Source organism: Dunckerocampus dactyliophorus, chromosome 15, assembly GCF_027744805.1.
Source record: "Dunckerocampus dactyliophorus isolate RoL2022-P2 chromosome 15, RoL_Ddac_1.1, whole genome shotgun sequence".
NCBI lineage: Eukaryota > Metazoa > Chordata > Actinopteri > Syngnathiformes > Syngnathidae > Dunckerocampus > Dunckerocampus dactyliophorus.
This window is the reverse complement of record NC_072833.1, coordinates 19,960,126-19,979,679: the sequence shown is the minus strand read 5'-3', so window position 1 is coordinate 19,979,679 and position 19,554 is coordinate 19,960,126. Positions and strand designations below refer to the sequence as shown.

Genomic DNA, 19,554 nt, shown 5'->3' with positions numbered 1-19,554 from the left:
AGAGGGAGACAGAATGGCGGGGTGTGTGGCGAGGGAATTGTGGGGCTGTTCAGTTCCGGCACTAAAGAAAACGACTTTAGTGGTTGTAGCGCAGAAGAAGGAGGATGAAGACGGCAATGACAGAGACTTTTCTGGTTGGCTACTGTTTAGCCAGCCGTATTACACGCACTGTTCGGCACAGTTTGGAAAAAAGAACAAAAATCTTTCTGTGTAACATCCGTCTGTGTATTAAATATCCCATATGACGACAGACACCTGCGGCTTATAAACAGATGTGGCCTATATACATATATACATTTAAATATATACAAATACAAATCTTTTTTTCTCTTTAAATTTAGTGGGTGTGGCTTATTTTCAGGTGCGCTCAATAGTCCAAAAATTAATTAAGTAAATAAATACTGCTGTGGTGGGAATTCAGGTTAATCGGGTTTAGGGTCGGCAGTGGCTCAGGAGGTAGAGCAGGTCATCCAGAAACAGGAAGGTTGGCGGTTCGACCCTCTCTCCCTCCACCCAGTCACTGTTGTGTCCCTGGGTGAGACACTTCACCGATCTTGACTCCAGTGCTGCTCACACTGGTGTGTGAACGCACTTTGAGCGCCTTGAAAAAAATCTAATCCACAATTATTAGGCAGTGAGGCGTGTCTTCCAATAATGCTAATATCAGGGCATTATTGGAAGACATTGGAAGACTTCCAATAATGCCAATATCAGGGCATTATTATTGGAAGACTTCCAATAATGCCAATATCAGAGCATTATTGGAAGACACGCCTTGCTATACATTATACTGTACATACATTATATACATTATTGGATAATGAATAGTGCCCTGATATTGGCATTATTGGAAGACACGCCTTGCTGCCTGTATCAGGGCATTATTCATTATCCAATAATGCCAATACATTATCTGCCTTGCGTGCTGCTCTTAAGGAGGCTATAAACCCTAAGGAAGCTGCCTTGCGCGTTGCTCTTAAGGAGGGTAAAGACCCTATGGAAGAAAATACAGCATTATGCAATTATATCAACATTCTACAGGATGACATCAAGGCACTATTGAAGGATAATGCTGCTTTTCGCACCACCCTTGAGGAAAAGAAAGAAGCAAAGGAGAATATCACTAAGCAATTTAAAAACTGACAAGATGGATCAGAATGCACAAATGAAAGATGTGGTTCTCTCAGGGCTCCAAATTACACCCAGGTCAAGAGATGTTCCTTCAATAAAGCAAGAGATTGCTAACTTCCTACAATCAAAGGAGGTGGCTGTAGATATCAACAGCATCGACACTTGCGTCCCACTCCATGGCAGAAACAACACCACACCCGTCATCATTGTTAAGTTCACCAACAGGGAATTCAAAACTGAACTGCTGAAACAGGGAAAGGAGCTGAGAGGCACAAACGTCTACATGAATGAGCATCTGACAAAACGCAATGCCGACATTACCAAGAAAGCACGAGACTTGAGGAAGCAGGGAAAATCTTCATTAAACTGCCGGTAAATGGAGGTATAGGAGAAGCAAGAGTGCTTGTTGTCCAAGATATCAGCAATCTGGATACATATTAAAGATCGCATTACTATGACAATAAGAATAATGGAGGATGCAACCTACAAGAAAGAACCATGCAGCTAGGAGGACTACATTCAGTGCAACACCAAAGATGGAGGATGTGGATATCAACAGGAGTGATAGGTTTGGTTTGGTTTGGTTTGGTTTAGTTCATTTGAACATGAAGGTTACAATGGAATACATCTCATGAATCATTTTTTCACAGTTCCACATGTCCAAAAGGAGTAGGAAGAAGCAAAGCTTATTTAATCTTACCCCCCATCTATTCTTCATCTAGTACAGTACATGTAGTTCACTTCCTGCATTCCATGTCATGTTTTCTGTGATAGTCAGGATAACACATAATAGATAACGGTAAGATAGCCCTCCCAAAGAAAAAAAAATAAAATATATATATATATATTTATATATATATACACATACATATACACATACATATATTAATAATAATATATATTAATAATAATTATTATAATAATAATAATAATAATAGATAAATAAATAAATAAATACATGCTTAAAATAAATATGAATAAAGAACAAAACTTTTTTTTATAAACATTTTTTTTTTTAATAAACAAAAAAACCAAAAAAATAAACAAACCTGACAGAACAATCATTGTGATGGTCAAGACTCTTCTGCCTTGTATTCAGCAAACATCAACTGCTTGTATTGTTTTTTGAATTTGCTCATCTCTGTACATTGTTTGAATTCTTTACTCAATCCGTTCCATAATTTAATTCCACACACGGAAATGCTGTGGGTTTTCAGCGTTGTTCTCGCATATAAGGGAGGAATATATAGGAAAGGATAAAAAGAAAGAAAAGGAAGGAGGAAAATAATATATCTTTTTTTATATATATATACAGTATGTGTACATGCTGTATATGTGTGTAAGTATGTGTTTGTACACATATACATACATACATACATATGTATGTATTAGCAATTGATGTGACACGAAAAGGGGGTAGGGTAGGAAGCTCTGCTTCTTCCTACTCCTTTTCGGACATGTGAAACTGTGACTTGTAACATGAAGCATTCAATGTATGCATGTTCAAAATAAAGTAAACCATACCCATAACCATGATTAATACTGCCATGCTTTGATTTGCAAGCTTACTTTGCACTGACCAGGAAGTCACTGTATGCACATTTTTAATGCTGTGTAACTAGACAGTAGTTATGTTTCTGTTGTCGTTTTGCTCTGCTTTGCGATAATGATGCAGCTGACAATACTACAACACGCGCCGACTGAAAACTTGTCATAGAAATTACCCCTTTGGGTCTCAAACTCTATGGCAACAGAAGTGGTGGACCATGTATGTTGACGTCAACTTAAGGGCCACTTTTTAGTTATAAGAGGAACACGGTGGACCAGGACTTGATAGTTGGCCAACATAAGCAGGTACCACTGAATATCAATGTCTGGATCCACCATTGATGTTGCAGTTCTCTAAGAATGCAGGAAGTGGAATTACACACCTTGAAAGGTATTTCAGTGGTCATGGTGAAGCCGTGGGTGATATAGGGCTCCTCATCCTGGGGTCGACCCTTCCAACAGTCCAATTCCACACAGCGGCAGCCGGTGAGCAGCACCTGCCTGTACATCTCCACGGAGGAGAGACCGGTCAGCTGACCCACTGAAAGAGAAGGGACAAGAGGTGGAATGACGACAGTTCCAGACAGAAAGCTCTGACGATGCAGCATGGTGGTCTACCTGTGAGGTAAGTGTTGTGCGAGGAGTTGATAAAATAGTGTGACAGTGGTTGATTCATATCGTCGATGACGTCCAGCCTCTCTGGAGGAACAATGCTGTTCTCCTCTCCTCCCAGATACCTCGTGAAGGCCAGCAAACTGATCTGGTCTGCAGGTGAGACACAGATGTTCATGTAGAGCTTTGAATGGTCATGGCCCACCCTCATGCAACTAACTGCAAACTGACCCCTCTCCAGCTGGCTGATGTTGGTCTCATATTTCTCCATGATCTGCCGGACCTGCTCTCTTTTGAGGGGTGGGTAGAGAACCTCATTCAGGCGGGAGTCGCGCTGCCGGCGGTTGAGAAAGTCGGTCAGCTGGTCCAGGGAGATGAAGGGCTTCCCCTTGGAGCCGCTGAAGCAGGACAGAAAAGCAGGGTTTAGGAGAGCTGAGAAGGTTACTAACTGAGTGCCAACTGTGTGTTGCTTGCCTCTCCTCAAAGATACTTTGGATCTCGGAGCGCAGACAGAGACTATCGAGAAACTTCTGGAAGGCCTCCCATGTGAAATCATCTGGCTTTATGCCCTCTGACTGCAGAGCAAGAGGAAAGCGTCAAACTATTCAATCTGAACACATCACCTCAATAAAACCTTCTTAGTGGTGCCGAGAAACAAAGGTTGGCTCTGTTCTATGCAACCAGCAGGAGGTGCAAGAGCATGAAGGACACACACAGAAGTGCTGACAGTGCTTTTATACAAGCCCGCCTCTTATGCTTCAAGTCTTGTGACTTCATATCGATCTTGGGGGCAGATAAGGGTTGTTAATCAGGACAAAAGAAACACAGTGTGAGCCAACAAACCACAAGTGCAGCAAACCTTAAAATGCAAATGCCTGCAAGACTCCTTCATGACATAACATTCTTTTTTCTTAAAAAAAATAATCAGGTTAGGACTTTTAATATATCATCAGTTGCTGTTTTGTAAGGTATTTACTACTTAATGCTTTTTGACTAAGACTTGCATCTTTGCATTTTGCATCAACAGCTGTGTATCTTAGGTTGTACTCACACAAAGCTAACTGTGCTTGGGCAAACTTTACACCAAAAGCACCTGTTTGGCTAGTGTGAGCAGACATGCTTGCGCTCTTTTGGTACGATTTTGGCATGCGTAACGTAGTGGAATCTTAGAATCAGTGTAATGTAATTGCTCCACGCAGATTCCTAACCAATACAATTCATAATAAAAGTCAAACACAATGACTCACAATTATCCAAAAGTCAAACTCACAGCACATTCGCTCACCTGCAACTACATTCGAGTGCGTAATAAAGACGTTTCATTGAAATAATGCGATCGCTGGTTTTGCAAAAATTAATGATAGTGACAATCTTGCACAAAATCATAATACACAACTCAGAACAACTCCAATAAGCAATATTCCACAAAGTCATACAAGTTGCAGTAATAAAGCAGAATAGAGTGTGTAATATATTTGATGCGACTACCCCTCTTGCAAATTTAATTAATGACAGTGGCAACCTTGTACAAAATAATCAGAAATACTCCAAATAAGATTGGAAATATTCCACAATGTCATAGATATTGCAATAACACATCAGAATACAAAGTGTCATTTAATGAATGCGCTCTCCCCTCTTGCAAGTAATTAATGCCAGTAGCCACATGCTACAAAATAATCAGAATGACTCCAAATAAGGCTGGAAAAAATCCACAAAGTAATAGAAATTGCAGGACTACAGAAAAATAGAAAGTGTCATTTCATTCTTGCAAGTAATTAATGACAGCGGCAACCTTGTAAATAATCAGAACGACTCCAAATAAGGCTGGAAACAGTCTACTAAGTCAGAGAAATTGCAGTAGTACAGCAGAATAGAAAGGATGGGAGAAGTAAACGGGCCATGACAAGTAAACAAATACACAGTGTGAGCGCAGGCGAGGGAGGGGGAATCCAGCACAGTATGAATTGACCGAGAGTGAGTACACCCTTAGTACATCCTTGTACATACCTTATAGTATAGTACTATAGTACTATACTATACTATAATACTATAGTATTACTATAGTAATATAGTATACAGTATATACATACCATATAGTACATACCTTGTTATTGACGACACCACACTGCTCCAGAGTCGTGTCCACTCGCTTCTTGTCTGAAAACATCTTCAGGATACTGCAGTAGATGACAAAACATCAACGTCCTGTTCTTTCAGACTAAACTTTACAGACGTGTCAGTGTGCATCTCACTTCTTCACTGGGATTTTTCCCTCTTGATTGACCTGCAGCTTTAATTTAGTGTACCTGAAAAAGACAGAAGCGCTTTTGAAAACAAACAAACAGTGACGCAACCAAAATATGACGAGTAAACTCTTACGCTTTGAAGAGGAAGGTGTTGCGTGATGCATTCTGGGAAAGTATATTTGTGGCCAAGGTGAACAACTCATCTGTCCAAATCTGAAAGCAAGGGAAAATAAGTCCACTTTATCTTGTGTTGGACATCATTAGACTGTGGGAGTGTTCCTAATGTTGTGACCGTTGAGGCAAGAAGGATGGAGCAAGGACAGACGGAAGGGTGGAGAGGAAGGAATGACGGATGAATGGTCAGCGCTGGGGAGGGGTTGCCATGGATACCTTGGCGATGTCTTCCTGCATGGCCTGGAAGTTAAGGAAGGAGATGTTGACCAGGTCGTTGCCATGGACGATGGTGACCAGCTTCCCTTCCACGTTGTCGCCCTTGCCGAAGCCAAGCAGCTCCCGTAACTTGGGGTCCTGACACAAACACAAAGATTTTCCTTACACTGAATAGGAATAACACATGCACACAAAGCGTGAGCACTAGTTTGATATTTACATCCTGTCGCTCCAGTATGTTAAAATAGTTAACTGCTTGCGCCATTTTCTTGTTTATATGATCAACATAGATCATTGCTACAAGATGACTCCATCGCCGCTTGTGACACTTCCTTTCAGCGAGTCCATCTGCCAGCAGGCTCATTAGCGCTCTGTCACCGTTTGCAACATCAGCTGAGGGAAGAAATGCGCACATGGCGCGCTCATACACGTTTTGGTGACAGTCACACTTGAGTGACATCAAGTTGTCAGCAGCAGGAGGTGACAGCTTCTTCACAAACACATATACACACACACACACACACACACACATATTTTCTCAATGTACCTTTGGTTGCTTGGCGTACTTTCCCGTTCTGGTGTCCCTGATGGTACTGATGTCCAGGATCTCCACCTCCTGAGAAAGGGAGAACGTCATCAGCTACATTTGTCCAAGGGCCAGAATGTTAGGGCCAGACACTGTGATGTTTCATTGAGCTTTGCACTTTTTATTACTGTTCGTACTGAAACAGGAGAAGCCTTTTTAATCTCGTTGTACCTTGTATAACAACAATAAAGGTATTCTATTCTGTTCTAGGTACGCGCCCTGCATCACTGACGCATTAAAATCTGAAAGGATGCAGTAAACCCACTAGCCATGCGTCTCGGGGACACACTTCGTTCTCTCCATGAAATACGATACACTGTGAACAACTCGCGTTTTAAATCAAGGCAACAAGCAAAAGAAACCTTGTTGGTAGCACACCAGACAAGCACTGATTCAACACTGTGCACATGTCGGGACTTAACGTTCAGGGGACGTGCTGGAATAAATAGAGATGGCCATCGTTTGAATTTGAACGATTCCGCTTCCGATTCAGATACCTTGTTCCGATTCCGATGCTTTTAAAAGGCAGGGTCATAAAAGTTTGGATGGTTCAAATGAGGCCGCTAACCAGAATTCTTTGTGGATGATATGTCTGAACTTCTCAATGAATTGAATCATATAAACTTTTTAGCAACTTTTCTATGAATTTCTTACAAGGTTATTTTCAAATATCAAAGCATTCACCTTGAATATAAATATTATGAAGTTTCTTTTTACAGGAGTAAAAAGGTGACAGCTGCTACAGGAGTAAAAAGAGGGGAATGACGCAAGACAAACTTCTCTCTGTGAGACAAAGTTAATCTTGAATCTTGAATCTTGAATCTTGAGTATACTTTCACAAAAGATGCTGCCTTAATGTTGGTGAAAGCTATTTTTATGACACCCTAATTTTGTCAACACAACTAACAGGATATAGCCCACAGCGCTATTATTTTGAAGGCTGGAAGTGTGTTGTGTGATTTGAGAAGGTCCTTTTGACTGTTGCCAACAGAGGCGGACTGTGAAACCTGATAATAATAATAATAATAATAATAATAATAATAACAACAACAATAACACATAATAAACTATGATAACAATAACATTAACTCATTATATTTTAAAATCCTACAATTCCACTTACATAAGGAAGAAAACTTACATTTAAGTCTATTTAATAGTTAAATTCATACAATAGAGCCCATATTTCTAAATATTCTTACTGACTATAGTCCAATCTAAATGCAGTTCTCTCTAATGATATCATCTCGATAACATGTGCACACCAGTCATATAATATAGTCATATAATAATAATACATATTAACAAAAAAACATTCTTATTCTTTGTATTAAAAAGTATATCCTCTAGTTCATGTTTGTTACAAGTCATACTTTCAAAAGGATATATTTTTTTTAAATTACATGTTTTAGGGAAATGCAATTTAAAAATTTACTTTTGGGTATATTGTATTCATCAAACAATTCACTAAATGATTTAAAAGAGTTCTCATGAATAATGAATAATAGTAAACTATTCATTTAGCACGGAAATGAGGCACCGACTTTGTTTTTCTGTCTGGCCGCCACTGTTTACGTCGGCACCGGTGCCATGATGGTACTTGGAACAGGGACACATTGTATCACCATGAAGGACATTTTACCATGTCGGGGTGGAAGAAAGTGCTATTAAAGCAAGTAACTGAATAATAACTATAAAAAATGACACTGCAGTCCCACAAAAACAATGTAAATATCACTTAAGAGGTTGTGACTTTGCTGATGGTATCTTTAAATGGGCAGGGCCAGAAGGGTGAAGGGGTCAGGAGAGAGAACAGAGAAGGCTGTTAACTAGGGAGAAAAGTCACAGGGGTCAAGGGACGGTCACGGAAAAGGGTACTTAGCTTGAGGCACAAATGACTCAGGCTGGACATGCACCTAATCACAGCCTGTTGATGCTGTCTGTGACTCGCCCCTATCTTGATAGGCCTACGCTGTCCTTAGCTTAGCTACACATCAATGATACAGTATATGGCATCTAGAACGTTAGACAAGGGCAGAGGTACAGTGGATATGTAGAAAGTGGATAAAGTGCAAAATCTTGGAGACACACGCAGACACACAAACACAGCTCATTAGCATTAAAGCTTCAGACACACTGGGACCTTAAATACTGGGACATTTCAAGTAAGAAGTAGGGATGCTCCAATCAATCGATCGCTTCAATTCTTAGTAGTTTTTTATTATAACTAACAAGACAATGGCCACACCGTTTGAGTGAAGATCTGCTTGGTAAACAAAGTAGTGTGCAATTTAAATGTTGCCAGTCATAAATAAAACACAAATACATGACAAAAATTTGGAGACCCCTGCAACCTGGACACTGAATTTATTCTTGTTTTAGTTAAGCAGGACAGATTTCGATGTAATAAAAAGGTATTTATTTTGTATTATCTTATTCTGTTCATTTTTTTTCTTTAACTATAAATTAACTATAACTTATGAAAAATGTATTTCCTATGTATTCTATTACTCCAAAACTTGCATCAAATTAAAGTAAGGTTTGTGTCAAACCGTTTCACACAAATAAAAGCAAAAAAATAAAAATAGTCCGCCTAAAAGTTAATTTTTTAAAATAATCACCTCTTTGTCAGGGGCCCTTGGAATTGTCTAACGGTGCCCCCTGGCCAATACCACTTATAATAAATAAATTAAAAAATGTACAGTTAATCCATGTGACCGGTATCGGCCGATCTCACTCATGAATCGGAATCAGCAGCATAAACCCTTATCAGAGCATCCCTAGTAAGAAGCCGCTGAAAGAACCAAAATGGAACACTGGATCGATTTTATAAAAAAGATAGAAAGGCCTCAAACTAAAATGCTACGCTCTATCTCGCCTTCTGCCTGCCCTCCAAATAAATCCTGACTTATTTATCTTCATCAGACTCGCATGCTTCCTGAGACATTAAACACAACACATGTGAACACACTCTTGTGTGGTGTCACATGTACAACACCATTGTTAACAACAGGTGACAGCTGATGCCAGTCATAATCTAGTGTGGTCCAGAAGAGGAGAAGAAGCAGCAGCGGAGGAAGATGTTCAGGGGAAGTGCGACCATAAAGTCAGTCATAAACATGGAGGAGGGCGTACTGTAAATATTTGTTGAGCGCTGCTCTCAATCCCGTACGGTTCTGACTTTACCTGCATCCACTTTGTGTTTTTCTTAATCATCCGTCTAAGGAACACTGTTGAAAAAAAAGGACGTGTATCTGACATGTGGGTCTCACTTCCTGTTATTTACTATCTCTGTCTGCAACTCTGTCACTTTGTGAAAGGTCTCCTCCTGGTTTTGTTGAAGCCTCCTTTGTTGTCCTTCCTGCTCCCCCGTGATTGGCCACATGCAAAAAAATACATTTAAAAAAACGGTCAAAAGGGATCGCCAAATTGCATTTGGCCCTCATTGGCCAGTGGAGAATCATTTTGGTCCTGGGGGGAATAAAGCGCTTCTGGGTCTGTAGGACATTCACACACATGCACACACAAGCACGCACACACAGGCACACACATGCATACATGAGCAACTTCCTCCTCTCCCACAGGCCGTGGTTTCATTCTGCCATCGCCATGGTGACTCCTTGGAGACCGCAAGTACTGAGATTACAACTTTGTCTGCCGCCTGTGTGTGTGTGTGTGTGTGTGTGTGTGTGTGTGTTTTGACGGTTAACATTTTGTCACCAGTCCTTCAAACTGACACACACACGCCTGCAGCAAAGTCTGCAAATCGCCACACATGCAGGTTGAAACTTGTGAAACATCCTGACTTCTTGAGCAAGATGGTGTGTGTGTGTGTGTGTGTGTGTGTGTGTGTGTGTGTGTGTGTGTGGTGTTGTATCTTCACGACTGAATCAAAGAGTACTAATGTGTCAGTGTGTGATTCAAAAAGTGTGCAAGGTGATAAGCTGCATATCTGCGCGTTGTTGCGCGTCCTCGCTGCGGCAGTCGGCCATTTCTGTGAGTACATTCCTGACATATTCCGGCCTTCTGTTCAGCTGGTGTGTGTGTGTGTGTGTGTACGTGTAATATGTAGCTAGTCATCACAGCTGTAGCACTCCACTCATCTGTCAGTGCTAATCCCCAACACATCCCCCGCTGTTTATCACTTAGGACTCATTATTGCTCCAAATGAGCCTGGAAGACAGTTTTCCACAAGTTATGTGGTGATAAAGCGCTAAAATTAGTTGCTTCTGCACGACTCAGGAAGTTGAAGTTAAGTTTTGTTGTTCATACACTACCGGTCAAAAGTTTTAGACCCCAATTTTTCCAGTTATTTATTGAAATTCAAGTCGTTTAAGTACAATGAATAGCTTGAAATGGTACAAAGGTAAGCAGTGAAGTGCCAGAGGTTAAAAAAAAAAAGGTAAGGTTACACAAAACTGAAAAATAATGTGGATTTCAGAATTATACGAAAAGGCCTGTTTCAGGGACCACAAAATGGATCAACAATTTAAAGCTGTTCTGCAGAAATGGAGGTTGATCAAGCCTTGGCAGCTGGTGCAACTGATTCCTACAAGTGCTGCAAGGTCTGAAGTACTTACTACCTCCTCTGTCTGCATGAAAACAGCGTATGGACCACACTGTGGTACTACACCCTTGTGAACATCAATTAAACAGCACTGTCCTGAAGAAAGTAATTTGTTGCTACAAAAATGGCAAGAAAAAAGGGAATTAACAAGGAAGAGAGACCGAACATCTTAACACTTAAAAATGTAGGTTTTTACCTCCAGAGAAATTGGAGTGTTCTAAACCTTTTGACCGGTCGTGTACATTTCCCACAGTGCACTCAAAAGTAACCTTCCCTGAGACGGCTGTCATATGTGTACACTTCTTCCAAAATCATGTGGAAACACATTAAGCACTATACTCACACATGCAAAATACTGTATTCTCCGATTAACACTTCTGTAGTCTCCGTCTGTCATTAGTGCAGGTTAAAAAACAACAACTTGTCAATAACAGCTGTGGCTGTAAGCAACCTACTGATGTAGTTGTATTCATGAGCGGTCTCGCTCTCTCTAGGTGCATTTAAATGTTGCTACTCAGGTGTTACACTTCTACCGTACTGCGACATACAATGAACTCAGCGGTATTAATGCTGGTTGAGCAGTTTGTTCCTTTCTGCTATCATTGATTCTGTTGCCGCTGTGTTGTGCAATATACTTGAGTGAAAGACAGCTCAGTTTTCCTTTCCACATTCTCATGCATTCCTAATCATTGTTAAACTTTTATAAATAATTTGTTCTCCATTCTAAAACATATTTAGAGACTTTTTAAAATTGAATAATAGTTATTAATAATAATAATAATAATAATAATAAAGCTGTCCAAAGTAACTATACATACTATACATACATATCTACCTGTGTATGCGCTTTACAATGCTGCTACACAGCTTTCGGCGCAAAACTTACTCTTGCCGTCCTGTTGTTTACAAAGAATTCATCAGCAGTATTCATGCTGGCAGAGCAGTTTGCTCCTTTCTGCTGTTACACCATTGGTTTTGTTCCTGCTGTGTTGTGCAATATATTTATTACTAAATTACCATTTGTTTCCATGCGAGCTATGTTTTCCTTTCCACTTTCCAATTCAATCCAAATCATTACAAAAGTTTGTAAAAGGAGTGCAACAATTGGTCTCAATTCGAAACTAGGAATGACACTGTCAGCCAGTGGTCTCCACATTGACAACTCAAACTTATCAAATATCTTATAATTTGAGGGCTGTTTGCAACAGTTACATGGCTGCCTAGAGGGCGCTATCTTTTGAACGTGTTGCAAGCATGATATCCCACCCTTTTTCTGTTCCAAGCTTGAAAGCGACAGTACATCCCACGTAACACACACGCGCAGGAGCCTTTGCTAATCAATTCTGAAAGTTGACAAATGATTTGATAACATATTGAGTGTCCAAAATAATAACATTTGTATACGTAGGTAGCCCTGCATACACATTCAAATGTTGCTGTTGGTGTGAAAGTCGTGCGTCACGTGTTACTCTTGCTGTACTGTTGTTTACAATGACCTCAGCGGTATTAATGTTGGCAGTTTGCTCATTATCACAATTACAACATTGGTTCTGTTGAAGTTATGTGCTATTTTCCTTTCCATTTTCTCATCCATCCAAATGAAAATTCAAGCTAAAAAAAAAGTTGCTATATATAGTGACTGTAATAACAGCCTCTCTACAATTATCCCCTGCAGGCATGCATTGGTGATTGCAACCCTAAGGTCAAAAGAGCCAGTAAGGTCAGTCCATATTTAGCCACTAGACAGTAAGAGTTACGGCACTATGATTAGGCTGTCAGACACTTTGTCATGTCCTTCCTGCATTTCTTTGATTGACTTTTACACTTCCCCTCCCTGCTACTGTCCTCCGTTCATGATCGGCACATTAACCAACGAGCAATATAAAAGGCCAAGAGAACAATCAAGGGAGCGCCACTCCTTTCCTGTGACGTGCCTACATGGGCGGATTTTTTAAAGAGCACCGCAACAAACACATCTATCGTGAGTAACAATCATGGCAGGCACACGCACGCACACACACACGCATGCACACACAGTGGAACCTCGGTTATCATAGCGTAGTTTTTTGGTTAACAGCAAATTAGCAAATAAATTTAGCCTTGGTTTGCATACATTTTCTGGTTAGTTTCTGGTTAGAGTCCAGCTGTGTTCGTAATGTATTTTTAATGTATTGTTTATGTTAGCATCCTATTAGCTTGCCACTAATACCGGATGCTGTGTTGCCTCTCGATGATGACTCTCAAAAATGTTAAACACGTTTTTTTAGCTTTATAATTGAAGTTTTACATGCAAAAACAATTCTAAAGGCATAGAAATGCCGAATGAAAGGGATAAATGAACATTTAAGGTTACTTTTATCTTTAATGAAGACGTTCCCAAAAACACGATTTGGCAGCGCAATCAACACTGACACCACCTTAGCGTTTTGTCATGAGTTATTTCTTGTGATTCTCACCTTCTTTAGCAAATGCTGGCACTTGCCACTTTCTTTGGATCCATTTTGGGTTATTGAGGTGAGAAATACGATTCAATTCAAGAAATAACTCGTGGAAAAACAGGAAGGTGGTGTCCATCAGGTGCATTAAACAGATACCTGTTATATGCATTTCCAACTGTTTTCCGTATGTAAAACTATAATTGCAATACTGTAAAAATGTGTTTTGGCTTTCGGGAAGCAATTAATTGGATTTACAGTATTTCTTATGTGAGAAAATTATTCGGTTGGCGTATGTTTTGTTTAGAGTGAGACCTTCTGGAGCTGATTAACGCTAACCAAGGTTCCACTGTAAATATATAAACAAAGCAGTCCCATTAAATTCAAATAAATCCAGAGACGAGCTCACACATATCAAAACGAGTTGCAGCCCTTCCGAACAACTCTGCCAAACACAAACATGTGGAGATGCACTTGTGGAGCCAACTCCCATTTATGCAGCTGCCTCGAGGCCTGAGACACACACACACACACACACACCCGCCCGCACACAAATACACATGCACGCTCACACCCGCACACACACACTGACAAGACAAAACATTCCAAATGCAAATTGAGGCTGCGAGACGACGCTCAACTTCAAAATGGATTGACAAGCTCTCTTTCAAAGGCTGAAAAAGGGGCTTGGCTTAGCTCTGAGTTTGACATTATGAACTGCTAATAGCACTGGCACCAACACAAAAGGTGTGTGTTGTCATAATTGGGATGAAATGAGCACCAAGAATTTACATTGGAGGTTATTCTATACCCAGTCCAGGGTGTGGTCTAACCTTTGCCCAAAGTCAGCTGGGCCAGGCTCCTGCTGCCTGCCACCCTAAACATGGATGGATGGATGGATGGATGGATGGATGGATGGATGGATGGATGGATGGGTTCTATGCTACCATGAAACCCTTTCAAACACAGTGCTAATAACTAACTAGCACCATTACAACATAATTAATGAACAGAATGTGCTGCACATTCCAGGTTAGGTATTATTTGCAATTCTCGTTTTCAAGGTTTTGAAATATTGTGCTACATTGTAAGGTTAAAGGTGAGCTCACAATGTCATCATGGCATCACCCAAAGATCATGGCACAAACCTTTCATATGCACAAGGCATATTTTTGCAATTTGTGACCGAATTCCCATTTACAAAGTGTGTTCCAAAGTGTAAAACTATAATCATAAAGCTATAAAAACGTGTTCAACATTTTTGAGAGTCATCATAGAGAGGCAACACAGCTTCCGGTAGTGTTCCAAACTCAATCAATTAAAATAAAAAATGAATCAATTAACCACTTAATTTGGGACGGAAAATGGAGAAAGCTAGAGCTGCCCCAACAGCGCAATGTTCCTATTGATAGGTGACTCCAGTTACACTTGATGCTACGTGCTGTACAAAGGGTAGCTTCATTCATTCAGTAACTACTGTACTTAGGTCATTTGAAGCGGAGCACTTCCTCAGTTCTTCATTGGAAGTGAGTGCATGTGCACACAAAGATAATGTCAACATAGAATAGTGCAAGTGACCAAGCAAAAGAGGGGAGGAAGCTGTCACATTATCAAATGACACACTCAACTTCCCCGCCACAAACTACTCACGCCGTGTGTGTGTGTGCAGAAAGTACCTCCAGCAAAAGTGTGTGTTATGTAAAGCCCTTGTTAAGTTAATTCCCTGTGGATGTTTGACTTGAGCCAGGGAGGTAATCTCTATTAGATCACTACTTGTACCTGCCAACAAACGATCCAGCTGGCTTATGTTAAACACACGCTCACTAAAATGCTACAAACACAGCCACTCATTGGCCAGACATCGGGTCATGGACTGCATGACATTCGTGGTTTTATTGTTGTAATTTTCGGTTTCCACCTGCATCAGGCAGCATTGTGAAGTGAATTACAAGTGAGATTTCATGTGAGATTTTTTTTCAAACAGAAGCTTTCCCTTTGCCACTGTCTCATACAGCTACGACTGGTCAAGAACCCATGCAACAGTTGTTGTTTGTCTACCATCTCGGACACTGAAACTCTTAACTCCTTCAGGCGTAGGCATCTTAGTGGCCTCCCTCACCAGACTTCTTCTTACCTGATTGGTCAGTTTATGAGGACGGCTCTAGGTAGATAGAGGAAAGTGCCATATCCTTCCTTATTTTAATTCTGAGTTTGACTAAATTCAGTGGGATGCCCAGTGATTCGGAAATCTTCTTGTAGCCATCTCCTGTCCTAAACTTTCCAATTACCTTTTCTCCGAGTTGCTTGCTTGGAATGTTCTTTTTTCTTCATGTTGCAATTGTAGCAGGGATACTATACTGAACCAGACACAGGTGTTTTTACACTACACTCACTCGACATACATTAACTGCACTCAAGTGATCTCCATTGCACTAATTGTGACACTGCAGGCATCAACTGGCTGGATCTCTGCTGAATTAGGTCAGTCACTTGCAAGGGGGTGGATATTTATGCAAACACTTGTTTTACATTATATATTTTTAATTCATTGACACCAGTTTGTAAAAATCAGTTTTCACTTTGACATAAAAGGATTTTTTTTTCAAATTATTGTCAAAAAAAGCCAAATTAGATTGACCATGATCTCATTTATAAAAGCAATAAAAGGCCGAAACATTCTAGGGGGCTTGAATACTTTCACAAGGCACTGTACATAAGATTCCTGAAGGGCCCCCCACCACACCCTAAAGCCACATACATACCCATACCCATAACCCACATAAACCGTAGTCTGTCTTTAAATCCTTAAATACAGTACAACCTCGTTTTTCAAACACACCAGTTTTCATATGATTTGGTTTTCCAGAATTTCTTTTTGCCGCATTGCTCATACACTGTCACGGTTATTGTACAATATTGCGCGTAACAAACCGTATTTTATGCTTCGGTGCGTGTTTTAATATAATAATTAAGAAAATTATGCTGTTCCGTGGTTGAATACAGCCTATGAGTTAGAAAATATGCATATTTAAGCAAATAAAGCAAATAAATAAAGCATTTTCAAGCATAACAATGACAGAATGAACTAAAATATAAGGCTTTCAGAAGACATTCAAATACACTGTGATGACATGTAGTACAGTAATCCCTCGTTTATCAATGTACAGAGATGAGCAAATTCAAGAAACAATACAAGCAGTTGATGTTTGCTAAATACAAGGCAGAAGAGTCCTGATTGTTCTGTCAGGTTTGTTATTTTATTTTTTTTAATTTTATTTTTAATTTTTAATTTTTTTTTATTTTTTTTATAATTTTCTTTGTTGTGTTTAAAAAAAAAAAAGCTTTGTTCTTTTTTATTTATTTATTTAGTATTGTCATCGTTATTATTATTATTATTAATGTATGTGTATGAAAATTGAAATTGAAAAAAATTGAAAAAAATTGAAAAAAAATTGTATATATACATATACAATTTTTTTTCTTCTTTCTTTTTTGGGGGGGAGGGCTATCTCACCGTTATCTATTATGTGTTATCCTGACTATCACTGAAAACATGACATGGAATGCAGGAAGTGAACTACATGTACTGTACAAGATGTAGATTTGGATGGGGGGGTAGAATTAAATAAGCTTTGCTTCTTCCTACTCCTTTTGGACATGTGGAACTGTCAAAGAATGATTCATGAGATGTATTCCATTGTAACCTTCAAGTTCAAATAAACTAAACCAAACCAAACCAAACCAAATCGTGGTTAATTGGTTCCAGAGCCAACCATGATAAGTGGATTTCCACGAAGTAGGATTTTTTCTTAATAAATTGAATTTTTCGTAGCTAGCATAGACAATCTGTTTACAACCTTCTAAATACGGGTTTTAACATTATTAGAACACTCTAGACATGAAATAGCAACCATATAATCACCTTTACACTCATATTACCCAATATAGGATGTCTAGGCTTCAGAGTTGAGTTTGACTATGCCCAAAACAGTAGCCTGTGCTATTATTGTTCTTCCTATTATTATGAACATTATGTTGTTATTTTTAATTAATGTTGCAAAAGGAGTGAAGTTATTAAAACAGATCACAAATCATCAAAGATGTTGAGAAGTTATTCTTGGTGTAGATTAACAAAAAACAGTTAGCGGGAGATACTGTTTCGGCGGGCATCATAACGAGAAGGCAAATCTGCTGACACTATAAATCTGCAGTGTTAAGGAAAAGGAATAAACAAATTTTAAAAAAATTATGAATTGGGAATACATTCTTAATAAATATGAATACATTTGGATTACTAAAGACATTAGATAAAACATTGAGGATGTTGACCTCAAGTTGCAGCAAGTCTTTGTGACTTGTGTCTTTAATTTCCTTGTAGTCGACATGGTGTAATCTTAAATATTTTCTTTGATCTATTTGACAACAAGTACTTTCGCTTCCTTTGGTCTTCCATTTAACTTGATGTAGATTTTGCAGTTGGCACTCGGTTGTGCCTCCTTGGCGATGTCAGCATTGCGTTTTGTCAGATACTCATTGATGTAGACGTTTGTTTATTTCAGCCTGCTTCTCTGCCGCCGCTTTGCTACTGTGTTTTTAGTGTTGCTCAACTTTACGTTGACGACGACAAGTGTGGTGTTGATATTCCTGCCAGACATTGGGATGCATGTATCTACGTTGCTGACATCCACATCCACCCCCTTTTGACGGCAGTAAGTGGGCCACCTGTTGGAGCCACTTCTTGTCCTCCTCTGTTGTCAGCTGCACTGGCATAAGACCTGCATGTTATGTGAAGCCCAGTCACAATAACATTGTTCATGAGCGTTGACTGCTCCAAATCATCCATTCTGCACGTCATTTGCAGTATAATGCAATCCTTTTCATCATTTGGCTTCTTTAAAGCATCCACTTTTTTTTCCAGCCCATCCATTAGTTTACAAAGTGATGCATTTTCATTCTTCATTAGGGATTTCACGTCTTCATACTGTTTATCTATTTTGAAAATTAGCTCCCTGCTGTTTATAGAGCACTCCTTCCTTATGTCATTCAACATCACAATTACCTCGCGGGGTATACCTGGTTCCTAGCTTCCTTCCATGACCTCCCTCAATTGTTTTGCATTGTTTTCTACATGTAAAACTTGAGATGTTTGTTACTTGTTAGACAAATCAGGAAAAGTTGTGCGCAGCAATATATGAACTCTTGATTGCCTTAGTGGCAGAAAGCCGTATTCGCTCCGACATAAGCATATGTACTTCCGGTTGCGCTCTACAGCGCAAAGCCTTCTGGGTAATGTAGTACATAGACATTTCCAAAGTCCAAAATATGCATGCAAAACACCACAAACAGCTATCTCTGGATATTTTTTGTGCCACAGGTGTGACTGTTAAATTTCCTATGGGAAAGATTTCCTTCGTTATTGTATGTTTCGGTTTTTGTCTGGCCTTTTGGAACTCATTAATGACGAAAACAGAGGTTCCACTGTATTATAATTTCCTTCCTACAGATTATGTCAAAAAAGGCGAAGGCTACTGGACACTAACATACAACCATACAAGACTCACCAGTCAGTCAGATCAACATAAATGTAAACAGGTTTCAATGTTACAATTCTATATCTAATAATATCTATATGAAATCTATAATGCATCTACAGTATAAACTAGAAAAGCACTCGGAAAGTGCAGACCTCCGCCGAGCCCCATAGTTCTTCCCATATTGTGATTCACACCAAAATAATAATCCTACAATTTTTGGATCAGTCTTTGATATTTTGTAGAACCTGTTGGAAACTTGTTCCTTATTTTTTTCCCCAAGTGCTCTGACCATTTTTTGTGGAGTTATATGCACAAATGAATACGGTCCTATCTCGCAATGTTAAAAAATCCTTAATTAATTAATTCCTGGATCCAGACGGTCATCCGGATCACCTCCAAAATTTAATCAGTTCTTATATCTTATATTAGATATAATATATTATCTTATATTATGTCCATATCCCATTTCGGACAATTCCTGAAAATTTCATCCAAAAACAAA

The 19,554-nt window shown here is 39.4% G+C and overlaps 1 protein-coding gene across 3 annotated transcripts in view; it reads right to left on the bottom strand.

Annotated features, from left to right (window-relative positions):
• The window catches only part of plcb3 (phospholipase C, beta 3 (phosphatidylinositol-specific)), a 49,230-nt gene that overhangs the window by 9,468 nt on the left and 20,208 nt on the right, over positions 1–19,554 (bottom strand). For all 3 annotated transcript variants that reach the window (XM_054800427.1, XM_054800428.1, XM_054800429.1), the window contains exons 3-11: positions 6,478–6,546; positions 5,931–6,068; positions 5,674–5,753; positions 5,547–5,600; positions 5,399–5,471; positions 3,766–3,866; positions 3,523–3,689; positions 3,298–3,444; positions 3,063–3,220 (exon numbers count right to left, since the gene is read on the bottom strand). In XM_054800427.1, the coding sequence (XP_054656402.1) occupies positions 3,063–3,220; positions 3,298–3,444; positions 3,523–3,689; positions 3,766–3,866; positions 5,399–5,471; positions 5,547–5,600; positions 5,674–5,753; positions 5,931–6,068; positions 6,478–6,546 (987 nt within the window). The remainder of the gene's footprint in view (positions 1–3,062; positions 3,221–3,297; positions 3,445–3,522; positions 3,690–3,765; positions 3,867–5,398; positions 5,472–5,546; positions 5,601–5,673; positions 5,754–5,930; positions 6,069–6,477; positions 6,547–19,554) is intronic.